At 34.4% G+C, this 24,734-nt stretch overlaps 1 protein-coding gene across 2 annotated transcripts; it reads right to left on the reverse strand.

Moving 5' to 3' along the window:
- Positions 1–1,930: 1,930 nt before the first annotated feature.
- LOC128212922 (uncharacterized) lies at positions 1,931–22,737 on the reverse strand. Of its 2 annotated transcripts, XM_052918319.1 has the most exons (13): positions 22,484–22,737; positions 19,064–19,121; positions 18,492–18,765; positions 16,940–17,293; positions 9,905–9,989; positions 8,919–9,016; positions 8,587–8,706; positions 8,261–8,284; positions 7,702–7,784; positions 6,700–6,841; positions 6,360–6,406; positions 5,617–5,701; positions 1,931–3,213 (listed from the first exon to the last, which is right to left on the reverse strand). In XM_052918319.1, the coding sequence occupies exons 2-13, from the start codon at positions 19,118–19,120 to the stop codon at positions 3,014–3,016; spliced, it is 1,569 nt and encodes a 522-aa protein (XP_052774279.1). In that variant the 5' UTR covers position 19,121; positions 22,484–22,737; the 3' UTR covers positions 1,931–3,013. The 2 variants fall into 2 exon arrangements, with proteins under 2 accessions (XP_052774279.1, XP_052774281.1); XM_052918321.1 differs by lacking the exon at positions 8,587–8,706.
- Between the last annotated feature and the right edge of the window lie 1,997 nt (positions 22,738–24,734).

The following is a 24,734-nucleotide window of genomic DNA, read 5'->3' on the forward strand; positions in this document are numbered from 1 at the left end:
GTCCCAGCTTCGATACAAAGCCTATGTGATGATAATCTTATTAGAGCATTCCTATACTTTTCAATATTAACACATTTAACATAAAGTTGGAAATCAAATTGGAAGATATCTCTATAAAAAAGGCCCTAGACGAATCGTTTAGCATACCATAAACATTTTTGGACAAAATTATCTGTTAGTCTTTGTTCAAACAGTAGCAAAAAGTTAGGGTAATCTCAAACACTTTGTGATAACCAAACTTGATAGAATCTCAATAAATTTAGAACAAAATTTACTTATTTAGCCCAGTTTTTGATACGTTTATAGACAAGATTGGTGCATTTGTGTTCCGGCGAACTGATTACTTTAAATCATGTTTTATGTACTTAACGTCATAATGTCTAGTCTTCCTGTCTCTAATAAGAACACGTCGTTCTGTGTAATAGTTTTTACTGAAAGTACATTTTAAATAAATTGCGTACGAATTCGTTCTATATGAATTCTTTTTATGGAGCCCCATACTTCAGACCCATACAACACACATTGGCTTAATAAGTTTGTCATACAGCTCAATTTTATGATCAGGGGTAATATTGGAAAAACATGTTTTAATATTTTCTTAACGTGTATATTTCCTTTTGCGCTTGATCGGCTAGTGTCTTTGTGACCTGCATAAAAGTTCCTGCTATTGTAAATACTATTCCCAAGTAAGTAAAATAATTAACAATTTCAAAGGTGGTACCATCATATTTTTTTTAATGTTCTTGGTAATCTTCCGCCTTTTCTGAAAATTAACACTTTTGTTTTATTTATACTTACCTTAACCTTCCATTGTTTGCATTAGTGCATAATATACCAAAATTATATTGAAGTTTCTCTGCAGAATTGGCAACACTTACAACAGAGTCTGCATAGATAAGTAACAAAAATTTTAATAACCCTGTATTGACTCCTTTGGCTTCTTTCAGGTTAAGTGCATCTTCTAAATTATTAATATAATGAAAAAAGAAAATTGGAGAAAGGCATTCACCCTGCCTTAACCCCAACTGACTTTCGAAAATAGCACCTTTATCATATTGAAGCTTAACTCTTGTATATATATGGCTATACATTGACTTTAAAACTTTAAAATGTCTACAAGATATACCTAGTCTATCTATCTTAAACCAAAGGTTGTCCATTACAATAAAGTCCAATGCCTTAGTAAATTCAATAAATGTGCAGATTAGATGCTTATTTTGGTTAACGAAATGTCTAATTACTCCATGCCATGCAAATATATTGACAATCTTTCCTATCTGTGAGTGGCCGAACTGTGTTCGGTAGTTTTCGGTAGTCATCGTAATCCCGGCCGTTTCCGTAATACTTCCGTATAAATACTTACAAATGAAAAAGATGAAACCACCAGATGCAAAATTTAGTGCCCCAGTAATTCTCAAAATATTTTGAAGTATACTTGCCAAAAAAGAATATGAACACTCAGGGTAACTAACATGCACCAATTATTCATAACTCTATATGTTTTGGGAGAGATATATTTTTTTTATTCAATTAAAGATTCATGTTACCATTATAAGTAAAATTCGCAAATCAAAAGTAGACAACTAGTTGTATAAATATATTTATCGATATGTGGTAACACGAATCTTATTACGTTAACCAGTAAGTATGTTACTTATTAAGTGAAATTCGCAAAACATATCTTGGTAACCTGTTGGCGCCTGAATCTAGAATGCATTTATAGCTAAGTGGTAACACGAATCTTATTACGTTATACAGTTAGTATGCTACTTATTAAGTTGAATTCGAAAACCATAACAAAAGAGTAACGCGAATATTATCTAGATAGCTGGATAATTATCACGAACTTTAAGTGGGTAACACAAAACAAAGCAAACGTTAACAGGTTATCTTGCAGCAGTAATTTGCCACCATATGAAACGATAAACAATCACACCTGGGTGTTTTTAATATTCACAAGCAACAATTTCAACTCAGTTGAATTAATTATAAAACAATGCCGTAGCGTAAGAAAACCTTGTGACTATAAAAACAAAGCCACATAATCAATAATACAATTCAAACTAGGAAGGCAATCCCAGTAGTCAACCATTCAAATAGCAACCCTTTTCAGCACAACATCAACATTAGTAAAACATGCAAGAGATATTGTACCTTACCTAAACGTACAATGAGACTATGTTTAAAACAGAAAGCACGCAAAACGAGTGTGACTTTGATTAGAAGACAACATGAGCATAAAATATATCGTTATGTATCAGTACTTTAAATTGAAAATATCGTACCTTATAGATTTGAACACGCATTTATGAAAAGATTAAACTTTCTTCGCCTTTGCAGGCGAGATATTTCTTCAAAAAAAGTGCTGGCTATTTGGTGTTTTTAAAACGTAATGTTTGTATTACACTTAACAAAAGCAACATCATGTAATAAAAAGTCATGTACGTACATAACAATCTGTAACAATAAATATACCCTAAATATATGGTTGTTTTAAACATCCACAGAACTTTGACATGAACTTCAACTTAGTTAATCTTATTATAAAAATAATGTCTTGGCAAAACAAGAACTGGCTGTTAAATAAAGTAGCATAAATAAACTTGTATTCTATTCTACCCGTAGGTATAATATGACTATGTTCACATCGGAAAACGTGAGATTCAAAAAAGTGAGACTAGGATCAGTAGACAACATGAACAGAAAGTATATCAAAATGACTAACTTTTAAGTTTAAATTAGGGAGACAAATGATTTTATTAACTCATCATCTCAAATTAAAGATAGATAATGATTTTCTCGCGTTTTCAGGTGAAATATTTCGTCCAAGTAAGTGCTGGCAAGTTTGTCTTTTCACAGAATAGTTTTAATCCGTCTGAGCAAAATTAACAACGTTGAGCATAATACTAATACGTGTTGTCAGAGACGTATTTTACGTCCATCAACCGCTTTGTTTATCAAATGAAATAAATCGAACATGTCACATTGTGCTTATTTGAATAACTTATGTTTTTTATATGCTACCACACACTTTTTTGATGTCAGTTTCACTCTCAGCACGTTGAGGCATTTGCTTCATCGTCTCGATTTGGCAAAGTATAGCTCCCTTTGAATAAACAACGGGGGCCGGATGAACATTATTCTTCTTTGATTTAAGCTTATTTTCCTGGATGTTTTCTTCAATCATCGGTTGACGAGGAACTGATTCATCATCTGAATTACAAATAAAATCAATTTAAAGATATTCTACCACATGCTAAGTTTTGATTATATATTGTGTATAAAAATAGATAATTGTAATGAGATCATCATATATTGTTCAATGTGAGCTACTTTTTCTGAATTAGTATATTGTATACTGAATAATGGTTAAAGGGTATCAAGTCAAAACGAAAATTTGGAAAAAAATATTTGTCATTCAATTGCAGGATATTTATTTAAACAATAAAACTAGAACGCCGTAATGCGACGAAACCATGTTTTAGATATGGGCAATTATAAATAATAGCCAATTCAGTATCTTATTGATGTAAGTATATATTAGCTATTTTTGCGTGTTACGATGATTCAACTTTTTGCAAGCCGACAGCACTGAATGCCAATTAAACAGTTCTATGTACGAGGCAGAACGTTTATGAACACTTTTATATCATGCATTGATTGCTACAGCTATGCACACTACCAGCAGATATCAGGGCCAATATTCACGAAAGTCTTCAATAAAGATTGAGACTCACCACTCAAATGTGCAAATTTAAATTTACATTTTCCATTATTTTCCATATTGCAAAAGTTTTTGTCCAGGAACCATTTTCTTTTGTTTTTAGCCCCAACAACCTTGACCCATACCCCTCTAAAGCAATCCCAAGCTAGATCTTCAAATAAGGTACATACACGTCCAGTTTTATCACCATCCATTATTCCTAATCAAAGTAATTGGGAGGACCGTTATTCTATTTTAGTTATAGCCCCAATCCTCTGAAAGCAATCCCAAGCTAGATCTTGACATAAACTACCTACGTTTCACCTATATCCATCACTGCCTACTTAACAAGAGATGTTTGTCAAACATTTACACCCCCCCCCCCCCCCGAGCGCCATGTTGTCAGGATTGTTTGGACTATTGAATGAAATATGAATGGACCGAAATGACAGCTGATTTGTTATTCACATTTGGATGCCTTTGAGGCAGTTTTAAGATTTTGACCATTCTAAGTATGAGGATAGTAGGATCAGTTTTTAATCATGTTCAGATGATAAATGATGTTTGCTGATAAAATGTATTCTCTCAGAAGCAGGAAATAAGTAAATATGACGAAATTTTAATGATGAATATGAGTAATGTCCATGACCTTTGACTCTATGACCTCAAAATCCATAGGAGTCATCAAATGGGTAACAAGCTTATTGCGTTCAAGGTCATTGTGATCTTGACCTTTGATCCAATGACCCCAGAAATCAAAAGGGGTCATCTACAGGTCAGGCCCAATCTCCAAGTCAGGTTTGAGGGACATGTGTGCAGGCATAGCCGAGTTATCACTCAAACAACAGTTTCGCATTCAAGGTCAAAGTGACTTCGATCATTTACCCTATGGCTCCTAAAATCAATAGGGGTGATCAACTGCTCAGGCCCAGTCTCTATGTCAAGGTTGATAGCCATAGGTCCAAGCATTGTTGAGATATTATTGACAGACGCTTGGTTAACGTTTTGCTTTAAAGGTCACTGTGACCTTGACCTTTGACCCGATGACCCCCAAAATCAAAAGGGATCATCCACTGGTCAGGCCCAACATTCAGGTCAAGTGTGATGGCCATAAGTCCAGGAATTGTCAAGTATGCCTTCAAGATCACTGTGTTTGACCTTTGATCTTATGACCCATCGAATTAATAGGTGTCATCTACTGGGCAGGCCAAACCTCCAAGTCAAGTTTGAGGGTAATGGGTGCAGGCTATTATCACTCGGACGACCTTTTATCATTCAGGAACACTGTGACCTTGACCTTTGACCCGATGACCCCCAAAATCAATTGAGGTCATCTACTGGTCGGGCCAAACCTCAAAGTCAAGTTTGAGGGCCATGGGTGCCGGCCTTGTCAAGTTATCAGTCAGACAACCTTTAATCATCCAAGGTCATTGTGACCTTGACACGATGACCCCCAAAATTAATAGGAGTCATCTACTGGTCAGGCCCAGTCTCCATGACATTGGAATTGTATGAGCCAGGGCATTGTTGAGTTATCACTCGGACAAGCTTTAAAATCATTTTACCATTAAAGCCCACTGTGACCTTGACCTTTGACCCGATGACCCCTATCATTAAAAGGGGTCATCTACTGGTCAGGCCAAAGCTTCATGACAAGTTTGATGGCCATATGTCCTTGAATAGATGAGTTATCACTCAAACAAGCTTTGGTCTACCGACGGACCGACCGACCAACAGACAGACCGACCGACATGTGCAGAAGTTTATAAATATTTTTTAACATTTCAAAATAATGAACAATATCTTAAGTTATCAAATACTATAGTATGCTATGTGGCAATGGTAAAATACAAAGGCTATTATGAAAAGTTATTTATTTGGCAACTTTAAATCAAACGACTTCTTTAACATACCTGGTGTGTTACAAGCCTCTGCCACAGGAATATCACAATGGTAATTGTTTGAGCCGGAACTGGCATCAGAAATTTCGTTTGCGGTCTATAATATAATAAAATAGTATTCGTTCAGTTCAATTACTTGCAGTGCAATCAGTTATAATATAAATCATTAAAGCCATTTTTTTCACTCTGGAAAAGGTTCAGCTTATCTTTCTGCATTATTTATCACATGCAATACATTTGTGTCTGGTTAAATATAACCAAATATGTTTTCAAGTTTTCGAAAAAAAATAATCTTAATCCATCTACAGGGTATTTTTCACGTGAGCCTTTTTATACTTAGTCCCATATTCTTCATGTTATTCTTAACACAGTCATTAAGTAAAACTGTTGTAACTTTATATGAGTTAGATATGTTTAATAGTAACTATTTTTATATTTTAATAACGGATATTTTGACTTTCACCCTGGCAAACTATTGAGCAACCATAGTACGTCTACACATAAGCTCCCTTTCATTACTCTCCATCAAATAGTGGAATTCTGTTTTTAGAATCATCGACCATAATCTTGACAATTCTGACCCCAAAATTAATTCCATAGTACATTTTCACAAAAGCCCAAACCACATAATGTTTCATCACTATTGAACAATGTTTAGTCAAGTTAAACTTCTGTTTGTCGCACTCCCACCCACCCTACCAATGACATACGACCCCCCCCCCCGAAATCCCTGATCTTAAAATACGCAAGAATACCTCAATGGTAACAGTAGTGGTGTTGTCAAGCGATGTTTCTCCATGTTCTGAAGACACAAGACATTATATGTAGAACAGTTGTTTATTTCAGTCTAAAATCATAGTAAAGTGGATCATATATTTACTTTCGTGTTTATACAAATAACAACTTTACTAACTTCACTATCGTATTATTAAATAGAGAATATTTCAATATTTGTTTAAGTGTACTATATAATTCGAAGTTTTAGTTCGATACCCCAGTTTTTGTATTGAATTGCTATGATTTCATATATTTCTGGAATAGGCTATTTACCAAAGTTTAGATGATATTTATGATAGGATAAACCGCATTACATACGTTTGTTTGGGAGCAATGACGAATGTTCCTGAAGGCCATCAGTATCTTCAATATCAAAGTCGGTTCTTGCCTTTTGTGAAGGCTGAACAAAACTGCAAGATTCCTCGGTTTCCACTGCACTTTCTGTTGATTCCTGTGAAACCTAGATACACAAAACGCATATTTATACTTTATATTCCCTAATTGTTTTAACGTCAAACAGCCCTGAAATATTGTAGTTCAAAGCGATCTGTACTCTAGATCTTAAAATACATATCAATTTATGAAACACTCAATGTTGTGAAACTAAACAGTCGGTGGTTTGAAAAAGAATTATTATATCGTTCAAGATAATAAAAGCACCTGGCAGTATTAACATTGCTCGATTGGCTTATGTTACCAAATATGTTGCTCTTTAACAAGAGTGCCAATCACAAGATACACACGTCGAAGTTATGAATGTTTTTTCAAATGTGTGCATGTTTTTAAAACCAATTCAAGGGCCATTATTTTGGAGTGAGTGGGGAGACATGGCTGGTTATCGAACCAAGCCGAAATATTCTGCCCATATACAGATCATTCACTGATGATCGAACAAAAGCCTCTCATATAAACACGCGTTCAATAAAGTGGACACTACACTAAGGTACACTTGGCCATTTTGCTGAAAAGGTGTCTGAAACTTATTATATGTAAATATAAAATAAGAAACGAATTTTCTCAACATTTGTTCTGAAAAATCAGAAATTAATAAGGCACAACAATGTTATATCTTGATATCGAACTTAGGTATAAATAGTTTGTTTCATTTTTCTAAATGCTCATGGACATAATTTTATGCTTTGGTATTGTTGGCAGTGCCGTCGGTCAAAAAGTATTGCCTTGTATCTTGCTGACTATGGCAGAATATGATATTAATTGTATGAACATATCTATGCAAAATCTATCTTATTTAACTAAGAATGCTTATAATTAAAGATTCTATGAATGACTAACTGTTTTGCATATCGGAGAAATACTTACCGAACCAAATTGATTGTGGTAGTTCTTGCCTTTACTCACTATATTGTGGCCGGCTATGTGCGTCGTATTAAAATAGTTGTGTACTGCAATCAAACAAGTCAACAAGTCAAGCAAGTTTGTTTATGTAAATAATGTTTTCGTTGGAGTAAGCACAATTATTCTCATCATCATTTGTTTTTGAACACATAAATCATATTTGAACATATGAAGACGACTTACAATTGTAAAGACTCATATCCAAGTGGCAAGTCAATGCCATTCAGTGGACAACTAATCATTTACTAATAGCCAACTGATAATAAGTCCTTATTTTTATAGGCTCTTTTTAGTTGTATTAGAAAGGTGCTAATTTATGAATAATTATGTTCTTAAAATCAATATTACAGTAGCGTATGGTAATTTGTTTTTACACACATCTTTACAGATTCAGTTCAATTATCAAAAGAATTGTTTCATTAACAAAACAGTTTAGTATTTCATATCATCTAAAACTGCAGTTCAAAGACAGGCATTGGCCATTTCATTGAACGTTGAAATTCAATCAGCAAAACTATCTTACCTTTTTGTTTACCATTAAACCAACCTGAAATGATACAAGAAGACATCAATCAGTCCATAGTTAAAAGGAAAACATTAGGCAAACATGTATTTCATTAAACACAAATGTACGTACAAATGATGAACGCAGGATAATTCCAGAAAAGCCGAGTCTAATATCAAAATGTCCGACACTAACAATTATTCCATTCTTAATGGATAATTAAATTTAATGCTCATATATAAAAGGCGGTTGAGTTTTAAAGATATATAAATGATATGTTAATAGTTATAATTTGATAGAGTAAATAAATAGTTTTTTATTGGTATGTTTAATGAATAACTTACAATACACAGCAACACATACACATGCAATGACTATAACAGACATGAATACGATGATGATGATGATCTGTGTTGTGCTGAATCTATCTGTATCAATTTCTTCGTGCTCTGCATTGGGATATTCTGAAATATAACCATAACTTAAGTTTAGTGCTCACACTTATTTTCTATAACTTTCATTAGCATTCATTGCCTGTGGCAAAAATCATAGCTACGATTATGTTTTCATTATTTATTATCATCATCATCATCATCATCATCATCATCATCATCATCATCATCATCATCATCATCATCATCATCAAAATCATCAAAATCATTATTATATTTTTTACCTGTTTGAGCTACTGTTGTGAGACCAGCAGCGATTCCCTTTTCTATCTCCTTGGGCATTGATTCAGCTGTTCTCTTTGTCGATGTGACTGTTTCACTCCTTCAAAGGAAATATCACTGAGATTGTTTTACTTTCTATTCTTTATGAAAACAGTAAGTAGATACTTCGTTTTTTCTGTTTGGCATGAACATAGTCGCAGCTCATTTTGTGAGTCTCCAATGAAAAATGTATTGCTGATTGCATTTAAAATAAAACTATAAATGAATAAATAGCAAAAGACAGGTATTAAAGAATTACATGAGTCAAAGAACAAAGGTATTTCAATAATTAAAACATTATATTTACACCTCAACTTCCATTCCTTAAATGAACTGCCTTTCGGCAATTGCGTTTATCAATCGATGTTCGACATCTTCGAAAATGTTCAAAATGTATTTCAACAATTATTGAATGAAATATTGAACTTTTGGGGCAAATATAAGTAATGAATTGTCGGATTGATGTCATAATCGGGGATATGGACGCAATTGGGCTGGTCAAAGTACGCGTGGAGTCCATACACTTTGACCAGCTCAATTGCGTTCATATCCCCGATAATGACATCAACCCCGCTATTCATTCCTTGATTAAAAACATAAACGATGGTTTTATGATATTAGGAAAGCTTTTTAAAATGAATTATCACTTTAATTAATATACATGTATCTAAATAGTTGTTAACTTATTAACTGAATGCCACTGAATCTGATCAAATTTAACGTAGAGCTTGATATTTGTATATTATGCTTTAACTGCTTTAACATATTAATCCGAACCTCTAATTTGAATTTATTTTAATGCTAAATGTCGATTTGTAATTGTTTTTTTCTCGTTTTCTATTTAGGCCTATGCTTCGTGCCTATGAACACCATTTTCGATAAACTACTGTCTACGTGGCTTGTCGCTAAATAATAGTTGTGGTATGTAGCGAAAGCAGTATATTCTTACTTAGTTTGGACGGATTCCGAGACACACTCATCCGCTTCCTCGGTCCTCTGCATACCTGATGGACATTTGTCAGCACACGTGTAATCTGAAGAAAATAACAACGGTAAATGTGTAATCTGTTGGAAATAAAATCAGGTAAATGTAAACATGTGTTATATTTCGAAAGTAACGTATATACCGTGTCAAACAGAAATTTGTCTCATAGCAACTATGCTGAAATCCAAACATTTTGAGTTATCCTGTCACTTATATAAACAAGAGACCATAAGGGCCTATGCTCTACTGGCATGGCTCTTGTGGTTATTTTCAATCCAGAGCATGTATGTATGAGTAAAAGGCAACAGACATATAGTTCACGTTGTGTATTTGGTTTACCTTAAAACGTTGCACGTTCAACGTCTGAGGACAGAAAGTGTTGTAAGCAGATTAGTTGCATGAACTATTAAAATACGTGCCAAGTAAGGGTCATCTGACCAAAAAAATGCTTTCAAAAATGTTCTCATGGTCAAACTCTTGTAGTTTTAAAAAAAAGTTGGCTGAAAGGTCAAAGACAAGGGCATACGAGGACAACATTGATGCTCATTTGCAAAACTATAGACATGGTCTAAATATCATTGCAGTAGCTTTAAAAATAAAAAAGAAGGTCAAAAGGGGTGGGGCCAGCTTTGGCCCCAGAGGCATATTTTCAACTGTTTTGCTTGACAGTCATTATATGATGCTCCACAACAAATATCAAAGGTATGAGGCTTGTGGAAGATTTAAAAAAAAAATCTTAAATAAGTCTGTAGAAAACTTGTGAGCCCCGGGGCAGTGCCAGTTTTGACCCAAGGGTCATAATTTGAACAACCATGGTAGCAGACCACTTAATTGTGCCTTATTAAAAATAGCAAGTGTCTGCATAGCTGATTCCGACAAAAAGATTTTCAAACATTCCCAATTTAAGTATACCAAACCTGTGAACCCCGGGAGATGGCCAGTAATGACCCCAGGGGCATAATTTGAACAAACATTCACAAGCAATTGTGCTGAGATGAATGCGCGAACACACAAAAAGATTTTCAAACATTTCCCAATCAAAGTTTAAACCTTTGAACCCTGGACGTGGTCAGTAATGACCCCAGGTGCATAATTTCAACAAACGTCACAACCAATTTTGGTTTAATAGATGAATGCGCGAACTACAGACACTCAGAGCCAAAAAAATGGCCTTTGGGCTTTCAATTAGAACAAGACAGAGTAATTCACAATTAACTGTAGAACCAAAAAGCAACTTGTCTCCCTGTGATCATAGACTTGACATTACATGTAAACTTGGCAAAAAAAAAAAGAATTCGCTCATGCAGACCTGGCTAAAACTAGGTTAGGCAAAAATAGTTTGTTTTTTTAACTTTCAAGGCCCATAATCTAGGCATGCACGGGCGGATCTGGCTGGTTTTGCGAAATGAACCGAGCTCTAATGGATATCTAAATACTGTATAAGTTTCATCGAGATACAATCAAAACTGTATCGTGTTAATAAGGAATTGTTTACAGACGCACGGACACACATACTTAGTACACATTACCATCGCATAAGCTCTTCTGGCCTTTGGCCAGTTAAGCTAAAAATACTTTTCACAGAGACAGCGTGCTCGACTTATACGCCGCTTTTTAATTTAGAGATTGCAAAGTTTTGGTGAAACATGCATGGTTTACTGTAAAATTAGATAACACGCAAGACATTAACCTGAATTTCTAAGTCAAATAATGAAGGGCATTATACGCAATATAGAGTTATCAGACTCGATTGTATACACATTCAATGCAATCCATCAAGTAATTAATAAGTTATTGACATATTTGTGCTTACATGCCAAACCTTAACCAGCATTTCTAATCTGATAAGAAAGGGGCATCACTTATATTGTATGCAAGATAAAGTTATATAACTTGATTAATTAAGAATGATGGGTGATTTGGAGCCCATGCATAACATTTCAATGCAATTGATGATGTCTTTGCTGACATATTGACTTTTATGTGCATACATGCAAAACCTTAACCAGAAACTCTAAGTCGAATAATAACCGGCCAATTTCTGCATAATATGAAGAAAAATAGAAGTTATCTAACTTAATAATTCAAGTAGGTTGAGTACCATGGTATAGCGTCTCAATGAAATACATAAAGTGCATGAAGCCAAAATATAAACCTATGTGTGTTTAATTGCAAAACCCTAACCAGAAGTCGAATAATAAAGGCAAATAATGTGCAGTATATTCAAAATAGTGTTATCTAACTTCGTTAAGTTTGTTGGATAGTTTAGAAACAATCCATTCTTCGAATGATCGAGATAATTATAACAGGTTGGAAATTTTAAAATTAAAAAAGCTTGGCAAATATAAACTCTTTAAAAAATTATATTAGTATACTGTGTGCAAGATAACCTAAAGGGGTAAACTTGACCTTTAAAATCAGAGCTCACAATTTATGCGCAACATACCTTAACGTGACGCTCCACAAGTATGTGAAGTTTGATTCTATTCCCGTTATAAATAACAAAGCTATGGCTATGACCTTTAACTTTGATTTAAGAATACGGATGTCATACCTGTCTCACCTTATCATAGAGCTCTACAATTCTCGGAAGGTTAATCAAAATCCATTTTTTAGCTAAAATGATGGTTATGGTAGAGACACGAGGTATTGTGCACAATATTGAACTCCAAGTGTGACAATGACCTTTGCGATCAGAGCATATATTGTATACATACACACCTTCCGACGAAGGAGGTCTACATTTTTTGGAAGGCTGATTAAAATCTATAAGTAGTTAAAAGTTATTGCTGAATCATTGCTATGAAGTCTATATTGGTTGATGTCACGTGATGTAGGCGGTAATGGCGGTGTTTTTTTGAGTGGGATAAAAAAATCAACATTTGGGATTTATTAAATAAATAAGCGATTTTCATCAACGGATTTTACATGTAAATGACTATTTGATAAGTTGTGTTGTGGATACTATGGTTTAAAATCGAAAATCTAAGCGCAAGCAGAGAAATAGTAGTGATGAAGGTGACAATCTAAACAAAAGCAAAGTTTTCAAACCAAGAGGCCCGTCGGAGGAGTCGAACATCTCAGTTAGTGAGGTTTTAAACCAAGCAAACCAAGTGTTATTTAATGAACATGTTGAAAAAGATAGTAACAACAGTGTGCTTTTAGCGGATTTACATAGTTTCCAAGATTCGAACTCAAAGACTGATAAAATGGCGGAAATTTGGGAGCCCTCTAATAAAGATATAATGAACTGCCTCCAAGGAATAACTAAAAGATTAGATGCATTTGAGATAAAGTTGGGGGCTATTGAACAGCTTGACAAGAAAGTATCAAGTTTTGAAAAGGAACTGAAATCTATTTGGGTTGCACTCGAGGACAGGACAAAGCGTGTCGAGGAAAACATGTCGAAGGTCGAGGATAAGGTGGAGGGCACCGACATCGCAGTGGGACTACTTTCGGACAAGGTCACCCATTTGGAGAAGGAGCGTGAGAGCCTCCAGGACGATGTGGCTTATCTCAAGTCACAATCCATGAGGAACAACCTGGTGTTCACGAACGTCCCGGAGGACACCGCTGAAGGTAACGAGTCCGTAGAAGCTACCGAGCGGAAACTACGGCAACATTTTCAAGATGCGCTGAAGATTGCTAAGGAGACCGCTGACAGTATACGCTTCGAGCGTTTCCACAGGACTCCTGGGTACCCGGTTCCCGGAAAATTGAGGACGATCGTAGCGAAGTTTACATTTTTTAAAGACCGTGAATTTGTCCGGAAACAATGGAAAGAGCTCCGGGGCACCACGTTCCATATGTATGAGCAGTACCCACCGGAAGTGATCGCCAAGCGGAGGAAACTTATACCAAGAATGAAGGCGGCAAGAGAACAGGGGAAGAGCTCGTGGATCGCATACGACACGCTGTACGTAGACGGCCGTCCGGTACGCGACTAGGGGCACGCCGGAGGTGAGCTGTCCGTACTGTCGTGGAATGTACACGGACTAACAAACGATAAACAACCTTGTGCTGATTTTGTAAATATTGTTGCTAAACATGATATTTGTTTTCTTTATGAATCCTGGACGAACTCTAGCAGTAAAATAAATCTTAACGGTTTTATTGCACATAATTTCTATAGAAAATTTCAAAACAGAAATTCACGCAGAAGTAGTGGTGGAATAGTATTGCTTTATAAAGAACATTTGAAAGATGGAATACAGATTGTTAAGAATCACCATGATACATTAATTTGGCTTAAGTTGGACCATACGTTTTTAATACAAATGAAGATATATATTTGTGTGGTTCGTATATTTTGTGTGAGGATTCTCCAGCTTATAAAACATTTACTAATATTAACTTGTTTGATACTCTTGAAAATGACATTTTTGCATATGATAGCCTAGGTTCAGTGTTTCTATGTGGGGATTTTAACAGTAGAATAAGTAGTAAAAACGACTATGTAATTCACGATAAGTGTAATATGTATGTTGATGACATTGATTATGAACCGGATAGGACCCCGGTCAGAGCCTCTGTAGACAAAAGTCACAATTGGCATGGTATTAAATTATTAGATCTTCGTAAATCATCATGTATACGTATTGTTAATGGTCGCATTGGAGATACAAATCAGTTCACTTTTTTGTCTCGTAACGGTTCTTCTGTGATTGACTATTTGTTATGTAATGAACGTCATTTTTCAATGATCAATGGTTTTACTATTGGGCAATTTAATGAATGGAGTCATTAAACGATGCATTAAATAATTTCACTGAAATTGTTCGAAGTGTCGCAGACCCTTTATTTTCAAAATGTACTTATTTTGACAATAAACCTAGTTTTGAGACAGAGAGTTATATGAAAAATATTGACTGGTTTGATCAAGAATGTGTTAATTCTCGTAATGTTTATTTGAATGCATTAAACTTGTATAATTGTGATAAAACAAATGTAAATAGGTTAGATTTATGCGAACGTAAAATGCAATATAAGAATATTATACGCAAAAAGAAAAATGCATTTTATGTACGCAAAATGTCCTAAATAGAAAATTTGAAGAAAGCTAAACCAAAAGATGTTTGGAAATATTTTAAAAATAAGAATAAGTCGGTTTCTAATAAAATAGAGTTAGAATCCTTTCGAGAATATTTTGAAAATCTTGGCAGTAATGTGTTTGATTGTTCAAACGAAGAAGCGGGAGATTTTTGTGAAAATAATGATTTTAATAAACAAAATGAAACGTTCCCAGAACTTGACCAACCTATCGTTGTAGATGAAATTTTAAAAGCTGTTAAGTCTCTGAAAAGTGGAAAAGCATATGGCATTGATTGCTTGCTAAATGAATATTTTATTGAAAGTATAGATTTATTATCGGCACATTTATGTGATCTATTCAATTGTATTTTGAACTCGGGTATTTATCCGGATAAGTGGATGGATGGTATTATAATCCCTTTGCATAAAAAAGGCAATGTTAATGATGTAAACAATTATAGAGGTATTACCCTTATTAGTTGTATGTCTAAGTTATTTACCTCTGTGCTTAACACACGACTTGAACTTTTTTGCAATGAACATAACATAATTTCGGATGCACAATTCGGATTTCGCAAAGACAGATCTACGGTTGATGCAATATTTATACTTATGTCATTAGTACAAAACTATTTAAATGAAAATAAACGATTATATGTTATATTTGTCGATATGATGAAATGTTTTGATTCCATATATAGAAATGCATTATAGCTTAAAATGTATAAATGTGGAATCCAAGGCAAAATTCTTAGAATTATACGCGATATGTACAAACAAGTTAAATCCTGTGTCAAATCATGTTCTAATTATTCTGAGTATTTTAATTATGCTGTTGGCTTACGCCAAGGGGAGGTAATGTCCCCTCTTTTATTTTCTGTCTTTGTTCAAGACTTTGAATTGTATTTACAAAATAATGTAGAATCCGGTTTACAATTTGATGATATAGTATTGATGTTACTGTTATTCGCAGATGATATGGCCATTTTAGGTAAAACACCTAAAGAATTGCAAGATCATTTAGACACATTATTCGAATATTGTAATACATGGGGACTCAAAGTGAATACCACTAAAACTAAAAAAAATTTTTTCGTAAACGTGGTGGATTATTAGACACTGAGCGTTGGACCTATAATGGAAATGTTATCGATGTAGTAAATGATTTTAACTATCTTGGAACTGTTTTCAACTACACGGGTAATTTTGCACTTAATCAAGAACATTTAATTGGCAAAGCCCTTAAGGCTATGAATGTTCTATTATGCAAATGTAAAGATTATGACATTAGTCCAAAAACGTTTTGCCAATTGTTTGACGCTTTTGTTTTGTTTGTTTTGAATTATGCTTGTGAAATTTGGGGAAATTCTAAATTACACATAGTAAATGATAGTATGTTGCTTTGTTACACGTAGTATGTTGTGTTATATAAAACAAAAACGTATTTACCATTACATGTTGTATATACACGTTGACATGTTTTATGAAAATATATATGTTTATGTAGATGATGTACATTGTACAAGTCTAAATAAAAATGTCTGTCTGTCTGTATGTCTGTCTTTATTGTAAAACATTGACCTCAATATGTGATAAACCTTTGTGATAAAGGTGCGAAACGTGTGCGCGATACCCTTTTGCATTATGTCCTCTAGCAAGAGCAAACTATTAATCCCTATCCTTTCCGAACCAGAGTAAACGGAATGGTTTAAAATAATGAAACAAATCTAAAAATTACATGGGAATCCCCGGGCAGAGTGCGTTTCAAATGAGAATTTCAAAAATAGAACAGAAATGTCAGTTGTTAGGTATTTGCATAAAGATAATACAGCCTTTGCATTGATTATTTAGAATACATTGAACAATTTATAGATCCTTGAATTTAAGCAGTATATTAATATGACATTAATAGTTAAAGGAAATGGTTATAAAATACCAAACTTAATTTAAAAATCATGAAACATTTACTTAAAAGTAGCTCCTGTGATGGTTGTGGACAGGTTTTAGGGACACACAACTCGTTACTGTAGAAGCACTTCGTTTTCACGGCCTCGTTTTCCGGCGCGTAACCGTTCCTGGCATCACACCGGCAATATCCATCGGTGTCCTTACGTTCACGCCAAGAAATTCCGCAGTCAATTTTGTTGTCTTCAGGGATACATTTGTTGAATTTCTCATCAAAGCATCGGCTATATGAGGCAGAAGACCTTCCAACTTGGCTGTTATAAAAGTTTTGGTCCGTGCAGTGAACGCAGTTGATTTTAGCGTTTCTAAGTGACCGCACCATATCATCATAGGAAAACGTCACATATGGCTCCTCTCCTGGTTAAGTTTTAATGAATTTATCATTTTAATTATATTCAATATAACAATGTGGGTAGTAAGTAAACAACAAGTGTCATGGGTTGGTTTGAAATTAAGAATGTTATTTTAATGCACGCGTATAATATCACAAAATATATCTCGATGTATACATGTCAGTCAGAAAAGTTAATATTGTCAGCTATTATATTTGCACCAATGTTATACTGACAGGAAAAAGAAACGCATGCAAATGGTCATATTTGTTTTGTACTTTTGAACAGTGTGGTTTCGAAGGAATAGTGATTGATTTTATTACACCTAAAACTACAATAACTCGCAACTAGGATTCGCTTTATAGGAATCGTAAGACGTAAACGTCCAATGCCAGGGTGAGAAATCACGTGACTTCAAAGGGGTTCTCACATTGGTCACCACGGGTCACAGCCGATGTAAACAAAACAGTAGGTGACGTCAAATTTAAGAAACTTTTTTCTGACAGAAATTATGTGAAAATATTTCTTTTAAGTCACTTGATTCCTCAGCCTATATACATGGACTGTCTGTAGTTGACTCAGTGGCACGAAGACAGGGTTTCCGACTCATGGTCATCTAATTGATTCACATGCCACATGTATTTGACTGACGCCCTGGTCTCGTTTTTGCGCATATGTTTGCAACATGTACAAATTGACAATTTCCAATCAGATGGTAAGTAATAGCTAGATGGCAAGAGTAAGCTCTTAATGAATAAGAATGAGCGGAACTAGCGTAGCGAACGAGTCCTTTATAATCAGAAACCATCGTAATGACTTAGAATACTGCCTAACTACCTGAAACATTGTGAAGGCACATTATGACACAGTGTGTATCGGATAATTGGCAAAAGGCGAATTTTACACAACCGCAAACGTTGAAATTCTTAATAATTGAGCCTCGTACTTAATGGCGGCCATTCTGCAATTCCATTGGCAGAAAATGTAGGTTGTATTCTTAACATGTTGATAGGTTTTAAATTACATGAAGTATAAATTAAAGCGTGGTTACCAGAGTGACCGAATGTCTATAGGGTTTTATACCAGTACTTATACGCGTGTTAAGTATAACTTAAAACGAATATGATTGATTTTTTTTATCTTGTCAGTATATCTTAACTCTATATAAACAAAAAAGCCGATTTTAACACAAGGCTGAAATAACCTACAAAGTGTAACATTACCTGCTTTGCAAAATCTCTCCGGCGCGCATGCCTGTTTGTATTCAATTTCGTTGAGATCAAGTTGAATTTCATAATTATGAAAGTCTTTTGCACAGTGATATGCCAAGCCCTCGTCGCATCCCATACGTTGGGATGCGCACTGCCAGTCACAGCTTTTATTGTGTCCGTCACAAGAAAACGTCACGTTGGGGATCTTATTCAAGATGTTGCAGTCATGGATACAACGTTCGTCGACGGGTCGATAGTAAAAATTCTCGCTTTCTACTGTATGGAGCTGAAATAATCAATTAGCACAATACAATATATTTTTATACGACAAATGTTATTATACTTTCCATGCTTTCACGTTTTCTAATGGTTATCTATAAATTTCTTCAATTGAGAAAATAATTTTGAGTCCTTCAATTAAACCTTTTACAATGTTGTCTTATTTTTACAGAGGGCAAAAAAATAATACAGCCAAAGTTTTCTGACTTTTCGTTCGATTTGAATCATTAAACACACACATAACAAATAAGTTAATCAACATTTTGAATAGAGACTTTAAAAGAGAATTAATATTATTGACTTACAAAAAGTACGGCAAGTAAAACGAACCCAATATTCAGATGTGATTTACGTAAATTCATCCTGAAAACAACAAAACAATTATAAGTGGTCAGCATTTCTCTTCTCAAATGAGCAGGCAGAATTTCTGAAGTTTTGCTATTCATTTTTTGTCAATAAATCAACAATAAGTTGCTATTGGGCGTGTTAAGCGTTAGTACGAAATCCTATATAGCTATCTTAAACAAACAAACGTACCCCCCAATAAATATAAATTGAGTGACTTCGTATGTAGCATGCTACCCGAGCATTCTAAGTCAATTCTGGACCATTCTCAATTGTAATATAGATTTCCATTGCAAAATGAGTTTTAATAAAACTTATAATTAAGGGTGTTGATCAAGGAAGTCACACTGAATGCATCATTTTCGGATATTCAATATATGCAAAGAAAACTAGTGAAAAGTATGTAGCATGCTGTTTGAACTTGAGTTCTTCGGCCAGAATTAAATTAACAGGGATCTGTTGATCATATAAAATGAGTTGTGTATTATTTCGACCAAGCAGCCCAAACCCTATCCGACCGCGGACGCTTAACATAGAAACGATTTGGTATGGTCTTGATTTAAACCACGTAAAGCGATAGAAATGAAGTGATGCTGGCCCATTTACAGTGTGAACATATCACGTGGTTTGTGACCTGTGGTTGTGTCACATTTGGTTATTACAGGATGCAAAATAAAAGTACTATTCAGATAGGTTTATCGCTGTAAGTTCTTTATTTTCATATCATCATCGAAATGTGTTTTAATAACCAATTGTGACGTCCCAAACCACGTGGTATGTCGACACTGATTTAGTAGGTAGCAAACGAAAGTCTAGTCAAACGTTTTTTTGTAAGTACATACTAAAACCTTTAACCATTACTAAAAATTTGCATGCTAAGAGTTATGGAAGCGGTTATCGTCCAGTTAACTCATTATGCTGTATGACGTTCTAACATGCAATTAATTTCTTATGATTGCATTTTCGATGTTTGCCAGCTGTATGTTTGATCAATATGCTTCTATCAGTTGTAGTAGTTGGTGACACAGTTCGAGCTCTTAATAATAATAGGCACATTAAATGTATACTTCAGTTCGGAGGCTTCATGAATACATAAACATGCAAATTATTATTAAATATTCATTTGCTAGCTATTAATTCGTCATTCCTTTATTTGATTTTTTTAAAATTATTGTAGTTTCTTTCTACTACAAAATGCATGGTAATATCAGTCGAATGCGGACATTGTGATTAACGTATTTAAAACAGCAGTTTGTATATCACGGTAAGAGTTTCGAAGTATAAATCAAAATTCCGTAGTATAGTGCGCTAAAATTGGCACTTATAATCAACGGGGGATAACTGGTAAAAATAGTAACTGCTCAGTGAGTTAGCATCTGAAAAGAAACATCCAAAAGCAGGTACTCAAACTGGAAACCCCGAAACACAAAATAAAACCAAAGTATTAACAAATATAACCATAACAGTCAATAATCAAATCAGACTGTTAAATGGTTAGTGCTTAATAAAGGCTAAAATAAAAGATGCTAAATTGTCTTCGACCACACCTAACAGAAAAAGGTGAAATGCGTGGGTGTGTATGCAAGTGCGCGTGAGCGTGTGGGTGTGCGTGCGCGTTTGTGGGTTATCTTATGATATGTGTAATTAAAAGAAAGATGTCTTCTTGCCAACCTTTGGGTTAATACTTTAAGAAGGAGGTAATATGACGCCCTAAGACCGAGTACTGGCACGTAGAGGACATCTAAGGCTCAAATCTGGTTCCAGCCAATAAGGGCCAGCCTCTACAAGGGTCAAGGACCACATATGTTGCTATCATAAGCGTGTGCTATCATATTTTGTAGAATGTATAAATCGAATGCATACTATTGATTGTTATGTTTTATGTTAAATTGAAATGTGTTATAATTTTTTAAGGGAAAACATATTAATCATCACAATCAAAACACAAAAACGTGTGAACAAATGTAGCTCGGTGAGTTTTTAAGGTAAATTTTGGTTGTATGTCACCGCAATATACAAGCACCTATTGGATCATGACTGATTTTCCAGTTGACTAGTTCTGTGATATTTGAACAGTTTTGAAAGTGAGTTAAAGCTGACATGTTTGATTTGTATGGTTTAACCTAATGTTGCTATCCATATTTGAGTTGGTATGTATTGGTTTTCAGTAATGCATTTTGCATTTGGTCCAATGTATTTGTATAGGATTTGCATTTTATCCATTTGGTTGGACTTCTGAATTTGCCACACGTTTTTAATATAATCTAGATGAGAATTGCAAAATTGCCAGGTTTATGCTTATATCACAGTTTTGCATGTTTATTTAATAACTATTGGACTTACAGTCCTTTCAGCATTAGAGGCTTGGCTATACTGATGACACAGACGGTGTATGGGGCGTGACAGTATTGTAAGCGTTGCGTGAGCTTTGATACATTCAGATCCATAATCAGTTAAACAGTAAGTCTGTTAAGCTAAGTAATTGCTGTTTTACATTATGTTCTGTAAGGCCAAAAGACACGTGATAAGTTATTATTAATTGCATGACGTATTACTCTACTGCTAAACTCTACGTCATATTTGATTAATCCATGTAAAATCGTATTTCCTATGATATACTAGGTAATTCGTACTAATAATCTTACTTTTTGTTTATTTGTTTATTATCAGTATGTTCATTATTCACATAATCGTGTTAACCATCTGAGTGATGAATACAGAGTGATATAGAGTCCGAATTTTTATATTGTTATTTTACACTATCATAAAACATTGACACAGACTAGAAGAGACTAGAACGCCTCACATAACTCGAGGACCATCCCTTATGAATAAATATCGACAGCGAGATTTCCCTCATTTACATAAATAAAATTAAAGTTTTACAAAGATATATTCAAACTGAATACCTCGATATTTATAGAGCTACGACATACACTTAGGCTTTTATATAATAACTAAATTCTTATATCAATTTCACTTAAGCAAACGAAATTTGATCGATATAAACATGAACGATAAATGTATTTCGTATGGTTACCTTTAAACCCGTCAATATTTGGCAAGAATAATGACAGATGATACAAAAAACAAAATGGAACCAGAATTATTCTGACTTTACCTCTAATTTAAATCGAATTTAAAAATTTAAGCTGTTTCTTTGACCAAACAAAGGTAATTTTTCACTGACGCTGCTAAAGGACTATAATGTGTTATATGAAACTGTGAAGAATTAGAAAAAGAATTATTTGAGTTTAAGAAAGCTGATATATTACCATACAGCACAATTTGGATAGAAATGTGTTTAAAGGGATGTTTAAACTTGCGAAACATTTGTTAATAAAAAAAATTCATTTAAAGCCGCTGATTAGTGAACATACCTTATTCTGGTTGCAGAATATCCTTTTATAAGTAATCCGTTATTATTTCTTTAAAGTTTAATAACAATATGACTTATATTCACTATCGTCTATATCTCTTATTCTCTGTCTTACACTCTCTGTTATGGGATTCCACTTTCTGAAACCGCAGGTACACAACACGCGTACATGATTATAACTCCACCTTAAATCTTGATATGTGTTAATAATGTGTTATTTCATACTTAATTGAGTATTGTAAAGTAAGGTTTAAATTGACATGCATTAAAATGCACAGTCGGTAATTGTTAAGCGAAGGAGTACATGTAGTTTACAGATGAGTCCAGTATTCGTTATTTAACGTTATTTCGGCAGAAAGGTTAAATAATTAAAATGCACTATCGGTAAGTGTTAAGTCATGGGGTACATGTACTTAACAGCTGAGTACAGTATTCGTTGTATCGTTGTATTTTAATATATCGGAAGAAAGATAAATGAAAAACGTAGTTGTTTATTCAGATCACCCCTTATAAAGGTTCAAAATCCGTTGTCAGGTTATTTGTTTATTAACTGCACTTTTTACGGATTTCTTGTGTTTATTACAAAAAACATAGTGACAATCACAAGGAGGGTTAAAATTAAAATCCTCTTTAACAATTGTTGAAATTTGCTCAAATATTGTCTTTGAAGAGCACAATTTTTAATTGCATATTCAACAAAAGGCTGGATTATTGTTGGGTTGACATTATCTTCTGATGTTACCAATGTTTTCAATAAGTGTTTAAATATCAATCAGGTTATGTTTTGATACCTTATTCGGATCGCCAAATATCCCTTCAATAGTGTCTATTAATATATCTTCGAAGTGTCAATGAAAATATAGCTATATTCTGCTTAGTGTATTCGGATGAATATTACTATGACAGTGAATACACAATGAATAAGCAATGCACACGTTGTCGATTTGCTAGAGCACACAAATGTAGGCGTTTTAATAGACCGTTCTGTTTCGCAATTCAACCACCTCTACACCTATTGCATCATGTCTTCATATTACAAGTTTAAGCTAGCGTGACTTCGCATATTTATGTTTATAGGATTTTGACAACAAGGGAAATAAATTCATAATCTGATTCGGTCATCGCTAACAAGAGTGGTTTATCTTTATTCTATATAAAGTATTTAAAGGGGCAGTACTCCGTATGATGAAATAGCGGGAAAAAGGAAAATTGTTGAAAACTGACATTAACTTGGTATCGATGTGTACAATGCATTGAAACGTACTAATTGGATTTTTCCATTCAAAAAGATTACTAGGTATGTCTACCTAGTAGAATTCATTCCTTGTGCGTGATTGGCTAGTCGATGTTATCACGTGATATTACCAAGCTAGGTATATAGCTTAAATATTCCAGTTGTTTATGGTAAGCCTTGGTAGCACAGTGGATACAATACTGGACTGTAATTTTGGCGACATCTGTTCGACGCCGGTCTCCGACTCGATGTTTTTACATTTTGGTATTTTTTTGGTGTATAGCCCCTTTAAAGAATAATACATATAGAAATGTCATTTGTAAAATATGACCGTTGACGATATTTGCGTATTCAATATATATATTAGATATGTTAGGACAATAGAAAAGATAACAAACCCTTAATGTTCAATTTTATATTTATTGCTTCTGAATTATATACAAATATTATTTAATGTATACATTTAGCTTGTAATAGCAAGCACGTTTTTGCCCAACATTCGAATCCTTGCACAGGGCCGCCCGGGTTTCTCCGCGTCACTTCCCCTCGTCCTCGCTGTACATGCAAACCGGTAATCTCAGGTGGTTTATATCTCTTTTGAGCCTTGTCAGGAACTCTCTTCGTAATCGCATTTATCCAGGCCTCCTCACTGCCGTACCTTTTGAGCAAATGTAGGTCGGATGCTGTTTCCTTCCATGACTTATAAATAGGATCCTATTGAATCTGTTTGATCTGTTGTATAGCGGCGATAATGATTCGCGCATTTGTTTTCCGATAATCGCTTTTCATGTCATTAGAATCTCGATTCCTAGCCTTATCTACCGCAACACCCTCGATTTCCAGATGGTTTTGCACTCTGTATTTGTATTCCGGTAAGCACTATTTAAAAGGTCCATTTATAAAGATCTCCCACGTATCCTCTTGCTCGTCCTCTTAGGAGTCAGTTTTGTCATCTTCTTTGCCGCATTCCTTTTCATAAAAAGGCGTTTGTATCATCCTCACCGCTCGAAGCGTCTGA

Source organism: Mya arenaria, chromosome 13, assembly GCF_026914265.1.
Source record: "Mya arenaria isolate MELC-2E11 chromosome 13, ASM2691426v1".
NCBI classification, from domain to species: Eukaryota; Metazoa; Mollusca; class Bivalvia; order Myida; family Myidae; genus Mya; species Mya arenaria.

What these genes read in the sequence shown, in the direction of transcription:
- LOC128212922 (XM_052918319.1), bottom strand. Translation starts at nt 19,120, where the DNA reads ATGAATTTACGTAAATCACATCTGAATATTGGGTTCGTTTTACTTGCC. An exon ending in TGTATGTGTTGCTGTGTATT is followed by an intron (nt 8,285 to 8,586) that starts GTAAGTTATTCA and finishes GTATCATTTCAG; the next exon opens with GTTGGTTTAATGGTAAACAA. An exon ending in CCACTACTGTTACCATTGAG is followed by an intron (nt 5,702 to 6,359) that starts GTATTCTTGCGT and finishes ATTATATTATAG; the next exon opens with ACCGCAAACGAAATTTCTGA.